The 18,896-nt window shown below is 45.1% G+C and overlaps 1 protein-coding gene across 2 annotated transcripts in view; it reads right to left on the bottom strand.

Annotated features, from left to right (window-relative positions):
• slc12a2 (solute carrier family 12 member 2) overlaps positions 1–11,896 on the bottom strand; it is a 114,864-nt gene extending 102,968 nt beyond the window's left edge. Inside the window, exon 1 of one of the 2 annotated variants that reach the window (XM_049738637.1) lies at positions 10,913–11,896. In XM_049738637.1, the coding sequence (XP_049594594.1) occupies positions 10,913–11,488 (576 nt within the window). In that variant the 5' untranslated portion in view covers positions 11,489–11,896. The remainder of the gene's footprint in view (positions 1–10,912) is intronic. The other variant, XM_049738636.2, reaches the window with a different exon arrangement.
• Between the last annotated feature and the right edge of the window lie 7,000 nt (positions 11,897–18,896).

The following is an 18,896-nucleotide window of genomic DNA, read 5'->3' as shown; positions in this document are numbered from 1 at the left end:
GCCGTCGCTGAAATTTCGAAAATATTTTTAAAGTCCTGATGTACTTTCCAAAATTTAAGTGGACCTAAGTGCGCAGGGAGCTTAATTTTGTCCGATCGCGCAACTGCAGCACACCGCCGAACGCGCAACAGTAGCACGTCGCCGACGGCGCAACTGGACCGCGCTGGTCGCATTATTGTGACAGACCCGTCGCTAAAATTTTGAAAATATTTTTAAAGTCCTGATGTACTTTCCAAAATTTACCGTATTTTCCGGACTATAAGTCGCTCCGAAGTATAAGTCGCACCAGCCATAAAATGCCCCAAAAAGTGAAAAAAAACATATATAAGTCGCTCCGGAGTATAAGTCGCATTTTGGGGGCAATTTATTCGACAAAATCCCACACCAAAAACAGTCATGAACGAGCAACAACAGGCTAAACGATAGCAACAACAGGCTAAACGATAGGTATGCTAACGTGACAAACTCAAACAAAGAGCTGAGAACGGGCCTGACGCAACATATAGAGTGATTAAGGACAACTATTACATGAATAACATGTTTATAAAACCATCGGTGTCACTCCAATTCATTAAATAGCAACAACAGGCTAAACGATAGGTATGCTAACGTGACAAACACAAACAAAGAGCTGAGAACGGGCCTGACGTAACATATAGAGTGATTAAGGACAACTATTACATGAATAACATGTTTATAAAACCATCGGTGTCACTCCAATTCATTAAATCCATCGATCGTTCTTTGTCAACAATGGGTGCGCACGGCTGAGGGCGCTTGCGCTTCAAAATATTCCACAGGCTCATATAACGATAGATAAACTATATTTTAAATAACTATAATACAAGCCAATAATATTATCAAACCATCCGTGCACTTTAATTCCATTAAATCCATCGATCAAATTCCTCGTCCTTTGTCAACATCGCCGCGCGTGCGCCCTGACGTCAGCCTCGTCTTTATTCCACAGATCTACTATATAACTAGATTGTAGCGTTAACAAAGTACAAGGATAGACGTAGGTTTGGTAAACGGCTCTTTATTAAACAAAACAAACTTCCAAGCGTGTGGCGGCGTGGACTTCCAGAAAGACCGGGCGTGCGTAATGGCCATGTCCGAGCCCCGCGCACCGTTCGCGGACAGCCACTCGGCCGAGCGTCGGCCCCCGACTCAGTAGAGACCGGGCGTGCGTAAAAGCCATAATAGTTTTTCAAACCTTCTATGTCACTCCAAATCCTTAATTCCTTCAAACTCTTTGTCCTCCGTGTCACTTAGAAATGATCACCGCTAATGATGCCGGTAGTCCTTGTGTGGGCACGTTTGTATGTAAACAACCGGCGCGCCGCGCTACTGACGTCACTTGAAATAGTAATCTATTGGTACATCACGGTTCTCCAAACTTTCTTTCTGCTGCTCGATTACTGTTTTCAGCTGCATATTTTACAACTTGAAGTTTGTAACCTGCAAAATATGAGTTTCTTTTTAGTGCCATTTTTCTTAAGCCCACCCAGTTGATGAGTCACGGCCAACGGTAAAATTTAGAGCGCCCTCATCCAGTTTCGTCTGAAAATATAATTTTTTTTGGTTGTTTTATCAAAGTCAAAGTCTGCTTTATCGTCGATATATTTTTTTATATACTAAGACACACAAAGAGATTGAAATTACATTTCCACTATCCCTCGGTGAGATAGTACACATATGCATACAAGCAACACAAAAAAAACCAAGAAGGCACTAACAATGAATAAATAAGAGTATTGAATAAATGATAATTAAACAAATAATAATAAATAATAATAATAAACATAAGAGGAGCAAAAATGGAGCAAGTGTACATACAGCAGACAGTGGACTTGGATATGGTGCTTTAAAGTGTTAATTGCTTTATTTGATGTTTTCTCTATTTTTTATGTTTTGAATATGTTCAAGATAAAGAAATAAAAGCATGTGAAGTGATCAACTATACTAAAAATAACATGGGAAGTGGTCAACTATACTTGTAAGTGATGTCTTAATGATCAAGTAAAAATTTGAAAAAAAAAAACATATATAAGTCGCTCCTGAGTATAAGTCGCCCCCCCACCCAAACTATGAAAAAAAACGCGACTTATAGTCCGGAAATTACGGTAAGTGGACCTCAGTGCGCAGGGAGCTTAATTTGGTCCGATCGCACAACCGCGGCGCGCTGGGTGCTCACTGTTGCATTGCTTTAAGAGCGTCTGTGTTTTAGAATGGCTTTACTGCTCCCATTTGCTTTCTTTGGAGGCATGATTAGGGGTTAATACAATCCTCAAAGTAAACAGTCATTCATGGAATCTCCAAACCATTAACACACATCTTCAACTTGTCACTACAAACTGGTCAATTTCCCAACAATATGAAAAGAGCAAAGGTCATTCCACTGTTCAAAACTGGAGACAAACACCCCTTCACTAATTACAGGCCCATCTCTATTCTCCCACAAAAATCTAAGAAAAAGTTTTCATCAGCAGGCTGGATAATTTTATAGAAAAACATGGTTTACTTACAGACAATATGGATTCCGAGGCAACCGATCTACATCACATGCAGTAATTGAATTAATGGAAGAAATAACTAACTCTATGGATAAAAAGAAATATGCAGTGGGGGTGTTTATCGATTTAAAAAAAGCATTTGATATAATAAACCATGATATATTAATACAAACTAGAACAATATGGGATTAAAGGTACTGCACTACATTGGATCATAAGTTATTTAAAAGACAGGAAGCAATTTATAAAAAATAGAAGATGTACAGTCAAGCTGGTTGAACATTGACCTTCACACTATTGTTATTCCTGTCCGTTTTCACAAAATTCACAAATTTCCGGCAATTTTTTCCCCATTCATTCTTAATGGCAGATTCAACATTTCACATTTATGTTGTTCCAGTTTGAAATTCACATCATTCAACACATTCAAATCACATTGGGGACATTCCCAAACCTGCCAAATTCAAAAATTTCACAAAATTTCATTTTTCATTTCTACATACTTCATTCCGATTCAACTCTTTCCAACTTTCAACTATTCATCTTTTGCCTACCTATTCCACACCTTCCCACTTACCAAAAATTCCACATTTTCACGTTTAAAATTTGCGCAAAATTTCACACAATTTCCTTTTTCACTTATTATTTCTACATTTTTCAACCGATTCAACCCATTCCAAAGCATTTACATCCCTCCACTTTGAACTTCACGTCATTCAGCACATTAAAATCACATTGGGGACATTCCCAAAATTGCCAAATTAAAAAATTTCACGTTTCCACGTTTAAAATTTGCACAAGATTTTGCAAAATTTCATTTATCACTTCTAATTTCTACATTTTTCAACCGATTCAACTTGTTCCAACTTTCAACTGTTCATCTTTTGCTTACCTGACGTCATGATGGCGCCGCGGATGGCCGCCACGTCGAGTCGCTCTCTGTTTCTTTGTCTTACTTTGTGTGTTTTCTGTGTCTTCTGCTGTCCATCCCGGATCACTTTTACCAGAGAAGTGCTGTTAAACATCGGACAGTCTTCTGGTATTTTCTCTCCTGTTCTCTCTGATCCAGACTGTTTGACGGAGATTTTAGCCGGAGCGGCGGTGCTATACAAGCTAGCACGATGAAGACGACATGGAAAACGAGACGGAGCCCTCGTAAAGCTGAGGCAGAGAGGGTTCGGTTCTGCCCTACCATCAATTCATCTGGCGAATGTCTGCTCCCTGGCGAACGAGATGGACGAACTGCTGCTCCTCACTTCAAGGAACACGGACTTCAGCAGATCCGCCGCTCTGGGTTTTGTTGAAACGTGGCTTAACGGATGCACCCGCCACCACACTGTAGAGTTAGCTGGGTTTCGGCTAATGCGTGCAGAACCCAGAATCACAGGGAGGTGGTCTCTGTTTCTACATTAATGAACATTGGTGTACTGATGTCATGGTGTTGAAAGAGTCTTGCAGCCCTCTCCTAAAAACACTTCTCATAAACTGCCGGCCGTTCTATTCACCACGGGAGTTCTCCTCGATCGTCATGGCGGCTGTTTACATTCCACCATACGCACGTGCGAGTGAAGCCACGCAGATGCTGGCTGACCAGGTGACAGACATGGAGAAACTTCTACCAAATTCACTAATCATTGTTCTGGGTGATCTTAACAGGGCGAACCTCACACACGAACTTCCCAGATACAGACAGCACATAACGTGTCCCACCAGAGGCGCACAGACACTGGACCACTGCTACACCGTAATTAAGGATGCATACCACTCTGTGGCTCGTGCAACTTTAGGACTCTCGGACTACTGTCTAGTTCATCTGATCCCAGCCTACAGGCAGAAACTAAGAACTTCTAAGCCTGTGGTGAGGAGTGTGAGGAAGTGGACAGTGGAGTCAAGGCAGGACCCCCAAGCCTGCTTTGACTGCACCGATTGGGGAGTTTTTGAAGCTGCAATTTCAGACTTGCGTGAACTCACTAACACTGTCACATCATACATCAGTTTTTGTGAGGATCTGTGTGTGCAGACTAAGACCTTCTGCATGTACAACAACGACAAACCTTGGTTTACACCGAACCTCAGGAGTAGAGATGCACCGATCCGATATCTGGATCGGATATCGGCCCCGATATCAACAAAATAGATGGATCGTGTATCGGAAAGGGCAGCCGATCTGTGAGAAGATCCTTTCCTTAATCTATTGGGACGCGGGCTACGTCATACGTCAGCAGCACGTGTGCCGCATCCCATGAGAGTTTTCTAAACAAACGCAAACATGGAGCGAACGAAAGAGTCAGCTGTGTGGAGGTACTTTAAACTGAACACGCCAACTAGCTCGACGGCAGTTTGTAATGTCTGCAAAGCTAATGTTGCCAGGGGTGGTGGTAGTACTGCCAGTTATAGTACTACCAATTTAATTAAGCATCTCCAGAAACACCACGCAACGGAGCACCAGGAGTTCCAGCAGTTGAGCAGATCTAAGGGACCGGGAGGTGGACCTACACGGCAGTTAACGTTAGCAGATGCACTGCAAAGACGGGAGAAATTCCCAGGCAATAGCGCAAAAGCTATGAGATTTACTGAGAAAGTGCTGGAATTCATGGTTTTGGATGGACAACCGGAGTGTTGTTCAAAACGAGGGCTTCCGACGTTTACTTGAGCACCTGGAGCCACGGTACAATTTGCCATCGCGCAAGTATAGTCATACATACAGAAATGTATGAGAAAGTGTGCGAACACATGTTTACATTGCTTGATTATTGTATTTGACCAAGTCACTTGTTTATTCTCTTGTCCCGATGCTATATTTTATTTTTCCACATGTAGAGCTCTGTATGTAGCTTGTTAAGTCAACCATAATATCGGATCGGTATCGGGTATCGACCGATACGCAAAGCCACGGCATCGGTATCAGTATCGAAACTGAAAAAGCCGGATCGGTGCATCTCTACTCAGGAGGCTGTGCAAAGTCAAGGAGGAGGCCTACAGGAGCAGCGACCGGGATCTGTTCAAGCAGACCAGCAACACACTGAACCGAGAGGTCAGGAAAGCCAGGAGGTGTTACGGGGAGAGCCTGGAGAGACACCTCCCTGCCAATCCTGATCCCTCAACAGTGTGGAAAGGTCTGCAGAGCATCACGGGCTCCAAGAAACGAATCCCCCGTCCTGTGGAGAACCCAAGGCTTGCAAACCAGCTAAACAGGTTCTACAGCAGGTTTGATCGGGACGCAACGGGACCTCCTGCAGCACAATCAACATACTCACCTCCCCCCACAACCGCTCTGTCCACACCTCCATCACCGTTGTCACCTACTCTCTCTCTTGCAGAGGCCGCGCCCGCGAGTGCGCCAGATGTTCCGGAGACAAAAGATCAGGAAGGCACCGGGCCCGGACGGCGTGTCACCTTCCTGCTTGAAAGCCTGTGCTGAACAGCTGGCACCCAGCTTTGAACGGATCTTCAACCGTTCCCTGGAGCTGTATGAGGTGCCCTCGTGCTTCAAGAGCTCCACCATCATTCCAGTGGCCAAGAAGCCCGCCATCACAGGTTTGAATGACTACAGACCTGTCGCTCTGACATCTGTCACTTTAAGGCTTGTATTAACCCCTAATCATGCCTCCAAAGAAAGCAAGTGGGAGCAGTAAAGCCATCCTAAAACACAAAGACACTCTTAAAGCAATGCGACAATGAGCGCCCGGCGCGCTGCGGTTGCGCGATCGGACCAAATTAAGCTCCCTGCGCACTGAGGTCCATTTAAATTTTGGAAAGTACATCAGGACTTTAAAAATATTTTCTAAATTTTAGCGACGGCTCTGTCACAATAATGCGACCAGCGCGGTGCAGTTGCGCGGTGGGCGACGCACTACGGTTGCACGTTCGGCGGTGCACTGCTGTTGCGCGATCAGACAAATATGTGCAAATGATAAAATGCTTAAAAAAGGTGTGGCTTTTTGTCTTGAAATGTATTAAAAAAATTTCCATTATTTGTAATGGGAAAAATAGATTCGGAATTTGACCGATTCGCTTATTGAACCGCCTTCTGGAACGGATTGTGGTCAAAAACCAAGGTGTGACTGTATTTTTGCTATTATTGTTAAAATCACACATGTGAACTGGAAATGACAATAACAACACATAGTGAAAGCCAAATTGAGCAAATTGGCTATTTCAGAAGTGTGTGTCAAACTGGTAGCCCTTTGCCTTAATCGGTACCGAGGAAGTAGCTTTCGGTTTAAGAAAAGTTGGTGACCCCTGCTCTACACCAACGATTTCTCCTCAGGTGATTCTCCTGTGAAGCTCCTCAAGTATGCAGACCACACCACTCTCATCGGACTGATCGGGGACGGTGATGAGACTGCGTACAGACAGGAGGTGGAGCGGCTGGTCCACTGGTGCAGCCAAAACCACCTGGAGCTGAACCCGCTCAAGACCGTGGAGATGACAGTGGACTTCAGGCGAGACCCTTCACCACTTTCACCCTTCACTATCCGCAGTAATACTATTCTTTCCACAGACACCTTCAAGTTCCTGGGAGCCACAATCTCTCGGGACCTGAAATGGACCGGCCACATAGACTCTTCCGGAGAAGAAGGCCCAGCAGAGGCTGTACTTCCTGAGACAGCTCAAGCAGTTCAACCTGCCGCTGTCTTCTACACTGCCATCATCCAGTCTGTCATCTGCACTTCCATCACTGTCGGGTTTGGATCGGCCTCCAAACAAGACAAGCACAGACTGCAACGGACAATCAGGACTGCAGAAAAGATAATTGGGTTCAACCTTCCATCTATCCAAGACTTGTACCTGTCCAGGACCAGGAAACGTGCAAGTAACATCTCTACAGACCCCTCTCACCCAGGTTGCAGTCTGTTTGAACTACTCCCCTCCGGACGGCGTCATTGAGCTCTGTACGCCAAAACCAGCAGACACAGAGACAGCTTCTTTCCCCAGGCTGTTGCTCTGATAAACTCACACCACTCTTAGAGTCTCGCTGTGCAATAACATCCGGCTCCCCACACCCGTTTTGAATTGTCTACACTATTTGTACTATGTGTCCTCTCTGCATCCATTGCAGCCTGGTCATCCTGGAAGAGGGATCCTCCCATCTGTGGTCTCTTCTCAAGGTTTCTCATTTCCCCTAGTTGGAGTTTTGAGTTTTTCCTTGCCCTCCTGGGAGTTTAAGATCAGGGAATGCCTGTGAATATTTGTCATTTTTCACACATCCTGAGTGTTGTTAGTCACCTAAATGTTGAACAGAGGCTGTGATGTACCGAAATCAAATTCCTTGTTTGGCACGCCCAAACATGGCGAATAAAAATTCTTGAATCTTGAACCTATTCCACACCTTCCCGTTTACCAAAAATTCCACATTTTTCACTTATTATTTCTAAATTTTTCAACCGATTCAACCCATTCCAAAGCATTTACATCCTTCCAGTTTGAAATTCACATCATTCAGCACATTCAAATCACATTGGGGACATTCCCAAAATTGCCAAATTAAAAAATGTTACGTTTTCACGTTTAAAATTTGCCCAGAATTTTGCGAAATTTCACAATATTTCATTTTTCACTTCTAATTTCTACATTTTTCAACCGATTCAACTCATTCCAACTTTATTCACTTTGTTCACCTTATGCTTACCATATTCACCCCCTTCAACCCCACTTCCACTATGCTTACACAATTCAACCCTTGACCCCCACTTCCAGTGTGGTGGCCGTCTTGGATTGACCCTGAAGTGCCCCCAATGAACCCAGAATGAACTGGAAGTGCTCCAAATCAAACCGGAAGTGACCCCCAAATAAACCGGAAGTGACCTCATGTAAACCGGAAGTGGGCCCAAATAAACCGGGAGTGACCTCAGCTAAACCTTTAGAAACCGGAAGTGACCCCAAATAAACCAGAAGTGACCAAAGCTAAACCGGGAGTGCCCTAAATTAAACGGAAGTGACCTTATTTCAACATGAGGTGCCCTAAATGAAACCAGAAGTGACCTAAATTTAACATTTGCTCTAACTTTTACAATTTTTGTCCGATTCAACCCATTTAAACTTTTGAACTCCAAAGTAAACCTCTTGAACCCATAGTTTTTGTTTCGTTCCAAATTTCAAACATTTTTGGCGTAATTTTGTTTTTCAAATTCCCATTCATTCTCTATGGGGATTCAACATTTGCTCTAACTTCTACATTTTTTAACCGATTCAACTTTCAACTGTTCAACTTTTTCCTACCTATTCCAAAACTTTCCACTTACTAAAAATTCTAAATTTTCAATTTTGAAATTCACGCCAAATTCTCCAAAATTTCATTTTTCAACTCTAATTTCTACATTTTTCAACCGATTCAACCCATTCCAACTTTCAACTGTTCATAACCTTCCTACCTATTCCACAACGTCCCACTTACCAGAAATTAAAAATTTTCAATTTTGAAATTCACCACAATTCCCCAAAATTTCGTTTTACACTTCCATTTTCTACATTTCTCAAGTAATTCAACTCATTTCAACATCATTCGGCAGCATTCCCCAAGACGTTATTCAAAGTCTTCGCCTTCACACGCAATTTCTCCAGAAATTGCATTTTCTAGTTGTTACTACTGTCCACTTTTGTGCCGTTTGTATGATGCAGTTGTTCCACATTTCTTTTTGTCTCACTGAATGTGGCTTTCATGCATTGCTCTTGTTTGAAGCACGTGTGCTTTCAGCTCCCACTCATCAGTTATGAAATGCGCAGTTAGAGTAACAAATGACTCAGTGGCTACAGACGTCCACACATCACATGTAACGGCGACTCGGTCTGCATTCAACAGCGATTATGTTATTTCTGCTTTAGTCTGCTTGTAGAGTGCCGGGACAGCCATGTCGTTGAATCGGTGAATTGCGAATTGTTCTCAAATCTTCCACGGCCGAATCGCGATTAATCTAAGAATCGGAAATTTCCCCCACCTCTATTATTTAATATAGCAGAACCGTTACGCGCAGTTGATTATGTAATGTGTGCTAGTGTTGTGTGACGTCAGAAGTTGAGCGTTGACTTACGTGCTGTATTTCTGTCTGTTGCAGAACCACACAAACACACACACTCTTAATACAAGCAAGATTAATTAATACATTAATAATTAATTAATTGATTAATTTAGCGGCTCGGTGGCGCACTGGGTAGCACGTCCGCCTCACAGTTAGGAGGGTGCGGGTTCGATTCCACCTCCGGCCCTCCCTGTGCGGAGTTTGCATGTTCTCCCCGAGCCCGCGTGGGTTTTCTCCGGGCACTCCGGTTTCCTCCCACATCCCCAAAACATGCTTGGTAGGCCGATTGATCACTCCAAATTGTCCCTAGGTGTGAGTGCGAGTGCGAATGGTTGTTTGTCTGTGTGCCCTGCGATTGGCTGGCAACCGGTTCAGGGTGTCCCCCGCCTACTGCCCGATGCCAGCTGGGATAGGCTCCAGCACGCCCGCGACCCCCGTGGGGACTAAGCGGTTCAGAAAATGGATGGATAATTGATTAATTGATTAATTAATTAATTAATTAACATACAGTTTTACTTCGTGTTTCGTTTATCGCGGCTTCAGTACATGGCTGATTTTTTTTCCAAATTAAAAAAAACATTTAAAAGTCAAAATAAAACTTCTAAATTGAGGAAACGTGTCTAACCTTTAGGACAATGTAGTATTGCTCCAAATGTTCGTTTACATTCCTTTAGAAGTCCATTTTCGCGTGTTAGCACGATCGTGAATTAGCATCTTTCCGCTAACTCGTTAGCCTGCCCAGTACTTATTGTTGGTGACCGTACTTCATGGATTTCACTTATCGCGGCTGGTTTTTGGAACAAATTATCCACGATAAACGAGGGATTACTGTATATCGTATGGAATTGTATGCTTTTATCTGAATTTCACCATCAGCGCCATCCAAGAGTCAATCATCATTATGTAGGGTAATCACGATTAACTTGCTATGAACACAGCAACATTGCTTATTTTACCACATGAAAACGATGTAATTCTTTCAATTAGATAATAAAAATTTAATTTCATTCTGTCCATATTAAATATCCCAAAATCAACATCATTTTATCGATATTGCTATCAACAACAATACGGTCTGCTTTTCCAATATTGTGCATTATATGTAGGTTATAAGTTGTAACAATTAACTAAGCATACATTGAGCCCACTTCTTTTTCCACTTACATAATAATGTATTAAGATTTCTTGTGGTACGTGTTAAATATCACATTAATGTAGACATTCCTCTATTTTAACATTAAAATGGTCAACTATCACGTCACGCATCCAGAAGTAGAGCATATTGGTTAAAACCCAGAAGGGCGATTCGATTAACAGACGCTGGGCATCGTGTTAATTGTTGCGTTCTGTAATCAGAAAGCCCATGTGCTGTCTTACCTTGTCCAGTTCGTCGTGTAACTCTGACAGGGTGGGTCTGATAAGCTTCTCCCCCAACGGTGCGGCTGTATGGCGGTAGAAATCGATGTTGGGCACGGCATCGATGGTATTATGGCCAAAGGTCCTCAGGTAATAGGTGTTCGTGTGGGTGTCATAGTGATAGTGATGCTGGCCGCCGCCAGTGGATGAATGTAAACTAGTCTCGCTCATCACAGTGTCCCCATTCTGCATCCCGTCGACAGGCGCTGCCTCTGGAGAAACCGGACTCCCAGCCCCGCTTGGGTCTATAAAGTTCACCACCCGAAAGCGTCCTTTAGCTTCCTCGCCGCTTGTCCCTGGGTATTCGGGAGGAGCATCAACAGTGGCCTTGTAGCCGGATGGGACAGTGTTGGAAGCTTCAGAACTCGGCGACTCATCTACGGCTGCGGCAGCAGCCTCAGCCACAAGATCCACCTGGAAACGACTCTGACTAGGCGTCGGACCAGGCGGCTTCTGCCCCGCGTCAGGGGCTAAAAAATCATTCTCCACCGGGGCGTTCTCTCCTGGAGCAGGAGCTGTGGTTGATGGCGCAGACATGGCACACTAAACGCAAACTAACGGAAACCCGTAGATGAGAAAGCACGTTAGGCCCACAAACCAATCGAGAGCAAGTTGGTCCACGACAAGCAGCACTGTGCCGTTCTCTGAACTCTTTAGCGAAACGCGCTTGGAAAGCCGTATGGACCGCGGGAACAACAGACAATTCCACGTTTGTGCGAAACAAGATGGAAACTTTTAAGCCACCTAATGACTTGTTCTTCCGCAACCGTAAATATCAAAAGGCTGTAATTTTCCTTGTCTCCCACCAAACTTCAGTCCGTCGAGCTAGCGTCTTCCTGTAATTCAAGGCAGGATGCTGTTGGCGACCTTGCCGCAACTCCTCCTAGCTTCCTAGCGGCTCCCTCGCCAGTAATATACACACTGCGGACGGTCGGCATCACTGAAGGAAGGGTGGGCTCCTGTGACGCGTGACCTCGCGAGACGTGAACGTTCACGTCTCGTTTTACAGGCCCGCAAGGGTGGGGGTGGGGTACTACGTGAGCGCCACAATGGAAACAGACACGTTTTAATTTATTTCTACTAGTGACGCATTAGTATGACCCATAAAATGCATTCCTCATTTTACTGTTTATTTAGTTTCTGTTTTGTATAGTTAAGTGTTTTATCCTGGAGAAAAATATGATTAGAAAAAAGCGTCAGGACAATTGCAGTGCAATCTTTTACTTTTTTTTTTCTTTATTTGTTTTAATAGATAGGGGGAATTAGAAATGCTGCCAAACAATGAAAGCAGAAACTGACAGAGCACTTTGCAACTCATATGGAAAATTGTCAAGCCTTTATTGAGCGCTTAGCGGAATTTGATTTTGGCTCCTCATTACACTATGTGTATATGTTTGAATTGTTAGAAAAAGGGAATACATTTCTCACACTTTGTCAGGAATGTCCAGTCACATGGTTCTCTTTTGCCTCAAGCAGGCTCTAATTGGCATGTACAACACAAGACAATACAATGCATATAATTATTTATATAAGACTTTCACAACAGCTTTAGCCATAACGAAGCGTTTTGCAAAAACATGTAACATAAAATACAACAGAACACATCACATAAATTTGAAAGGTAAACAATCTGCTGTCGTGTCCATTGACAAATAGAGGGATTAAGAGAGGATGGTTCAGTTCTCTTGTCCCATTTAGATCCACTTCACAGTTCAAGTTACACATCATCGGCTCCAACCAACGAATAATATTCATAGTAGCATCAACTGAGTTGTATTTCAGAAGCTCTTGGTTTCAGCACACAGTACGATCAGGAAGCCGCTTGTGAAATATTGTATGCAGAAATAGGAAATTTCCTTACAAGAGCATGGTACTATATGGCATAAAAAGACCTGCACAACACCCTTAATCAGAAAGAGGATAGGTTTGCAATCTGCACAAATGGAATACATTCCCAGCGCTCATTTAAGCACACGAAATGAACATTAGTAAAGTACAATACAACTTTATATAGCATATTTTACAACAGGTGCATCTGCAACAAAGCGCTTCACATATAGCAATGGGACTACCACAAAAACTGTGAAATTAGTCAATTGAAACACAAATTGATAAACAGTTACTGAACAATGACGCCCGGACGCGGGTCACCGGGGCCCCCCTCTGGAGCCAGGCCTGGAGTGGGGCTCGAAGGAGAGCGTCTGGTGGCCGGGCCTTCGCCCATGGGGCCCGGCCGGGCACAGCCCAAAAAGGAAACGTGGGTCCCCCTTTCCATGGGCTCACCACCTGTGGGAGGGAACAAAGGGGTCGTGTGCATTGTGAGCTGGGCGGCGGCCAAAGGCAGGGACCTTGGCGGTCCGATCCGCGGTTGCAGAAGCTGGCTCTTGGGACATGGAATGTCACCTATCTGGCTGGAAAGGAGCCCGAACTGGTGTGAGAGGCAGAAAAGTTCAGACTAGACATAGTCGGACTTGCCTCCACATACAGTTTGGGTTCCGGTACTAGCCCTCTCGAGAGGACTCTCTTCCACTCTGGAGTTGCCCACGGTGAGAGGCGTCGAGCAGGTGTGGGTATACTTATTGCCCCCCAGCTCGGCGCCTACACATTGGGGTTCACCCCGGTGAACAAGAGGGTAGCCTCCCTCCGCCTTCGGGTGGGGGGACGGGTCCTGACTGTTGTTTGTGTCTATGCACCAAACAGCAGCTCAGAGTACCCACCCTTCTTGGGGTCCCTGGAGGAATTGCTGGAGAGTGCTCCTTCTGGGGACTCCATTGTTCTACTGGGTGACTTCAATGCTCACGTGGGCAATGACAGTGAGACCTGGAAGGGCGTGACTGGGAGGAACGGCCCCCCGATCTGAACCCGAGCGGTGTTCTATTATTGGACTTCTGTGCTCGACACGGATTTTCTATGATGAACACCATGTTCAAACATAAGGGTGTCCATGTGTGCACTTGGCACCAGGACACCCTAGGCCGCAGTTCGATGATCAACTTTGTAGTTGTGTCATCGGATTTGCAGCCGCATGTTTTGGACACTCGGGCGAAGAGAGAGGCGGAGCTGTCAACTGATCACCACCTGGTGGTGGGTTGGCTCCGATAGTAGGGGAAGATGCCGGTCCGACCTGGCAGACCCAAACACTCTGTGAGGGTCTGCTGGGAACGTCTGGCAGAATCCTCTGTCAGGAAGAGCTTCAACTCCCACCTCCGGCAGGGCTTTTCCCACGTCCTGGGGGAGGCGGGGGACATTGAGTCCGAGTGGACCATGTTCCGCGCCTCCATTGTTGAGGCGGCCGACCGGAGCTGTGGCCGTAAGGTCGTTGGTGCCTGTCGTGGCGGCAATCCCCTGAACAGTGACGCCCGGACGCGGGTCACCGGGGCCCCCCTCTGGAGGGTGGACACCGGCGGTAAGGGATGCCGTTAAGCTGAAGAAGGAGTCCTATCGGGCCGTTTTGGCCTGCGGATCTCCGGAGGCAGCTGACAGGTACCGGATGGCCAAGCGGAACACGCCTTCGGCGGTTGCTGAGGCAAAAACCCGAGCGTGGGAGGAGTTTGGCGAGGCCATGGAGAATGACTTCCGGACGGCTTCGAGGAAATTCTGGTCCACCATCCAGCGTCTCAGGAGGGGGAAGCAGTTCAACGTCAATACTGTCTACAGTGGGGATGACGTGCTGCTGACCTCGACTCGGGACGTCGTGAGTCGGTGGGGAGAATACTTCGAAGACCTCCTCAATTCCACCTACACGCCTTCCATTGAGGAAGCAGGGCCTGGAGACTCTGAGGCGGACTCTCCAATCTCTGTGGTCGAAGTCACTGAGGTAGTTAAAAAACTCCTCGGTGGCAAGGCCCCGGGGGTGGATGAGATCCGCCCGGAGTTCTTAAAGGCTCTGGATGTTGTGGGGCTGTCTTGGCTGACACGCCTCTACAACATTGCGTGGACATCAGGGACAGTGTCTCTGGATTGGCATACTGGGGTGGTGGTTCCCCTCTTGAAGACGGGGGACCGGAGGGTGTGTTCCAATTACAGGGGAAACACACTCCTCAGCCTCCCTGGTAAGGTCTATTCAGGGGTGCTGGAGTGGAGGGTCCGTCGGGTGGTCGAACCTCGGATTTGGGAGGAGTAGTGTGGCTTTCGTCCTGGCCGTGGAACAGTGGACCAGCTCTACACCCTCGGCAGGATCCTCGAGGGTGCATGGGAGTTTGCCCAACCAGTCCGTCCACATGTGTTATGTGGACTTGGAGAAGGTGTTCGACCGTGTCCCTCGGGAGGTTCTGTGGAGGGTGCTTCGGGAGTACGGGGTGCCGAGCCAACTGATAAGGGCGGTTCGGTCCCTGTATCACCGATGACGGATTCGTTCCCAGTGAGGGTTGGACTCCGCCAAGGCTGCCCTTTGTCACCGATTCTGTTCATAATTTTTATGGACAGAATTTCTAGGCGCAGCCGAGGCGTTGAGGGGGTCCGGTTTGGGGACCTCAGCATCGCGTCTCTGCTTTTTGCAGACGGCGTGGTGCTGTTGGCTTCTTCGGGCCGTGATCTCCAGCTCTCATTGGAGCGGTTCGCAGCCGAGTGTGAGCGGTCGGGATGAGGGTCAGCACCTCCAAATCCGAGTCCATGGTCCTCGGTCGGAAAAGAGTGGAATGGCCTCTCCGGATCGGGGATGAGATCCTGCCCCAAGTGGAGGAGTTCAAGTATCTTGGGGTCTTGTTCACGAGTGAGGGGAGGATGGAGCGTGAGATCGACAGGCGGATCGGTGCAGCGTCGGCAGTAATGCGGACTCTTTCCCGGTCCGTCGTGGTAAAGAGAGAGCTGAGCCAAAAGGCAAAACTCTCAATTTATCGGTCGATTTACGCTCCTACCCTCACCTATGGTCACGAGCTATGGGTCGTGACCGAAAGAACGAGATCCCGGATACAAGCGGCCGAAATGAGTTTTCTCCGCAGGATGTCCGGGCTCTTCCTTAGAGATAGGGTGAGAAGCTCAGTCATCCAGGAGAGACTCGGAGAGTGCTACTCCTCCACGTTGAGAGGAGCCAGATGAGGTGGCGCGGGCATCTTATCAGGATGCCTCCTGGACGCCTCCCTGGGGAGGTGTTCTGGGCATGTCCCACTGGTAGGAGACCCTGGGGACGACCCAGGACGCGCTGGAGAGACTATGTCTCTCAGCTGGCCTGGGAACGCCGGGATGAGCTGGATGAAGTGGCTGGGGAGAGGGAAGTCTGTGAGTCCCTCCTAAAGCTGCTGCCCCTGCCACCCGACCCCGGATAAGCGGAAGAAGATGGATGGATGGATGGATGGATGGATGGATGGATGGATGGATGGATGGATGGATGGATGGATGGATGGATGGATGGATGGATGGATGGATGGATGGATGGATGGATGGATGGATGGATGGATGGATGAACAGTGACGGTTAAAATCAGTCAAAGAATAAAAATGGGTCTTCAAACATGTTTCTAAAATGAACAATCATTCTTTTATCATCCCATCCACAATCAGGTTTTCACAGACCAAAATTCTCATATATTCAGAACAATGCCCATGACACATAATCAAGAAGGAACAGGTTCAATTGCGAAGAAACTTTGATGAGCTTAATTTACTAGATAATTTTTTTTTTTTTTTGCAATGGCTTTAGTTTTGCGGACTATTACATCATCTATTTAAATCCCATGCACTGCCAGCTAACAGCCAATCAAAGGGATCAGTTGTCACAAATGGCCAACACCATTTAGCATACTACAATGCTCATTCATTTAACTCATATCGAAGAAGAATATAGTCTCTTTATTTTTCACATTTCTAAATGGTGCTTTTTGTTTAGGTTTAATCTTGCTTGTATTAAGAGTGTGTGTGAGTGTATGTGTGCGCGTGTGTGTGTGTGCGTGTGTGTGTGTGCGCATGCGTGTGTGTGTGCGTGCGTGCGTGTGTTTGTGTGTGTGTGTGCGTGCGTGCGTGCGTGCGTGCGTGCGTGTGTGTGTGTGTGTGTGCGCAAGATTACTATATGTATGCGTTTTATTACATGAAAACATGACTGTGGATGGTATGTTACTGTATGTTTAAAAAAAAAAAATATCTAGTTAATTTGTCAGCAATGTATTATTCATTACAAATATTTATCTTTGATCAACTATCTATGCCAGTATTGTGTAGTGACAAACCATTAGATGTCAATCAATTCAGCCATTATCTCTGCCATTTATTCTTATGAGGGTCGTCAGTGTGCTGACTTTGGAGTGGTGTGGTATCTATGAACAAATAATCATTCACACTTACAGACAATTTAGAGTCTCCAATGAATCTACCAAGCATATTTGGGAATACAGGAGAAAATACCAACTTCATACAGCAAGACCGGAGGCCTGATTCAAACCTACGATCTCTGCACTGTGAGGCAGATGTGCTAACCAGTCAACTATCGTGCCATTCATTAGATGGCAGAAGGTACAATAAACCGAGGTACATCTTGACTTATTATGTACGTAGTGACAGTTATTTCTTTCTTTTTCTTGGACAACATGGTAACATTTATCAAATGATAAACAGTTGGCAAAGTACTAGTGTACTTGTTTCCAAAAACAAGTACACATTTACTCGTACCGTATTATTTTACTGTACCCACTCAACTCTGATCAGATCATGTAGCATTTTGTATACAGTAGGCCCTACCCCTTAGATATAAGGCACATCCATCTCTTTAAATAGTGACAAAATGAACTAAACACAGACAGTAGTATAAAGCAAAGCACAAAAATATACAGTATTATATAAGAATTTATTATTACTGCAAAATCACTTGAGCCTCAGAAGTTTGTCCGTGGGTCATGCTATTACCTTGAAGAAAGTCAACTGTGCTCATATGTTGAAAGGCATAGTTAACTTGCACTCAATGAAAGTCACAGTACCCTGTTAACCAAAAGGTCACAGATATGGTCAAAACAAACGAGTGTGGTGATAGTACATAAACTGCATACACCACCATGTGATGTAGCACTTTGCTGCGAAGTTTTTCATAATCCATTATTCTTCTAATGACATCATTTCAAAATATTCAGTTTTGAACAAGCTGTGATTGCCATTGCTCAAATGTGGATGTTTCTATTTCAGTGTCCCAGTTATGTCAGCTGATTTAAGATGAAAAACAGAGTACAGCCTGGACAGATCACCCATAAATCACTGGTCTTCTCGCTCTACACACACGGCAAAAATTCACATTGTATTCACAAGTTATTTTTTTGGACTGGGACTGAAACTGAAAAAAAAAGCACAGAAAGAACAGGCAACCTGAGCTATACAGTTTGGTGAGTCTTTGCTTTGGTTGCTTTTGAGCTGTTTTTATAATAGTCTGATGGTTATTGCTTTTTTTTTCTGTGCGGTTATAAAATTCAACAGAATATCATTGCGGTAAAAACACTATGGTTTATTTGCGATTTAAGTCCACCTATAAATGAAGTTTTACCAACTGGTTCATCAACTACTACTATTGGGGTATCTTGAGTTTGTTGCCGCTCAAATCGATGTTTCAAAAATAAAAATAAAATAAAATAGTCTCTTGTTTATTCAAATTCAATTGAATATCATTGCAGCAAAAACACTATGCTTTATTTACGATTTAAGTCCCCCTATAAACAAACTTTTACTGATTGGTTCATCACCTACTACTATTGGGCCTATCTGGAGTTTGTTGATGCTCAAATCTATGTTTCAAAAATAGAAATCAAATAAACCAGTTCTACCCGTTAAAGGTTTACTTTAAACATACTCAAGAAATTCCCAGTGTATGTGACAAAATAACATCTCAATGCAGACTCAACCAAAGGTCATAGAGCACACTCACAGTTCCTTCTGGGAGCATTTCATGACACTGTGGGGGCTCACTTGAATATTTCAACTTGCTGGCCACAGAAATAACTCATGGAGCATTGGCACACTTCTCATGTTACAGT

Source organism: Syngnathus scovelli, chromosome 13, assembly GCF_024217435.2.
Source record: "Syngnathus scovelli strain Florida chromosome 13, RoL_Ssco_1.2, whole genome shotgun sequence".
Taxonomy (NCBI): Eukaryota; Metazoa; Chordata; class Actinopteri; order Syngnathiformes; family Syngnathidae; genus Syngnathus; species Syngnathus scovelli.
The sequence above is the reverse complement of the archived record's forward strand: the minus strand, read 5'-3'. Positions and strand labels throughout refer to the sequence as shown.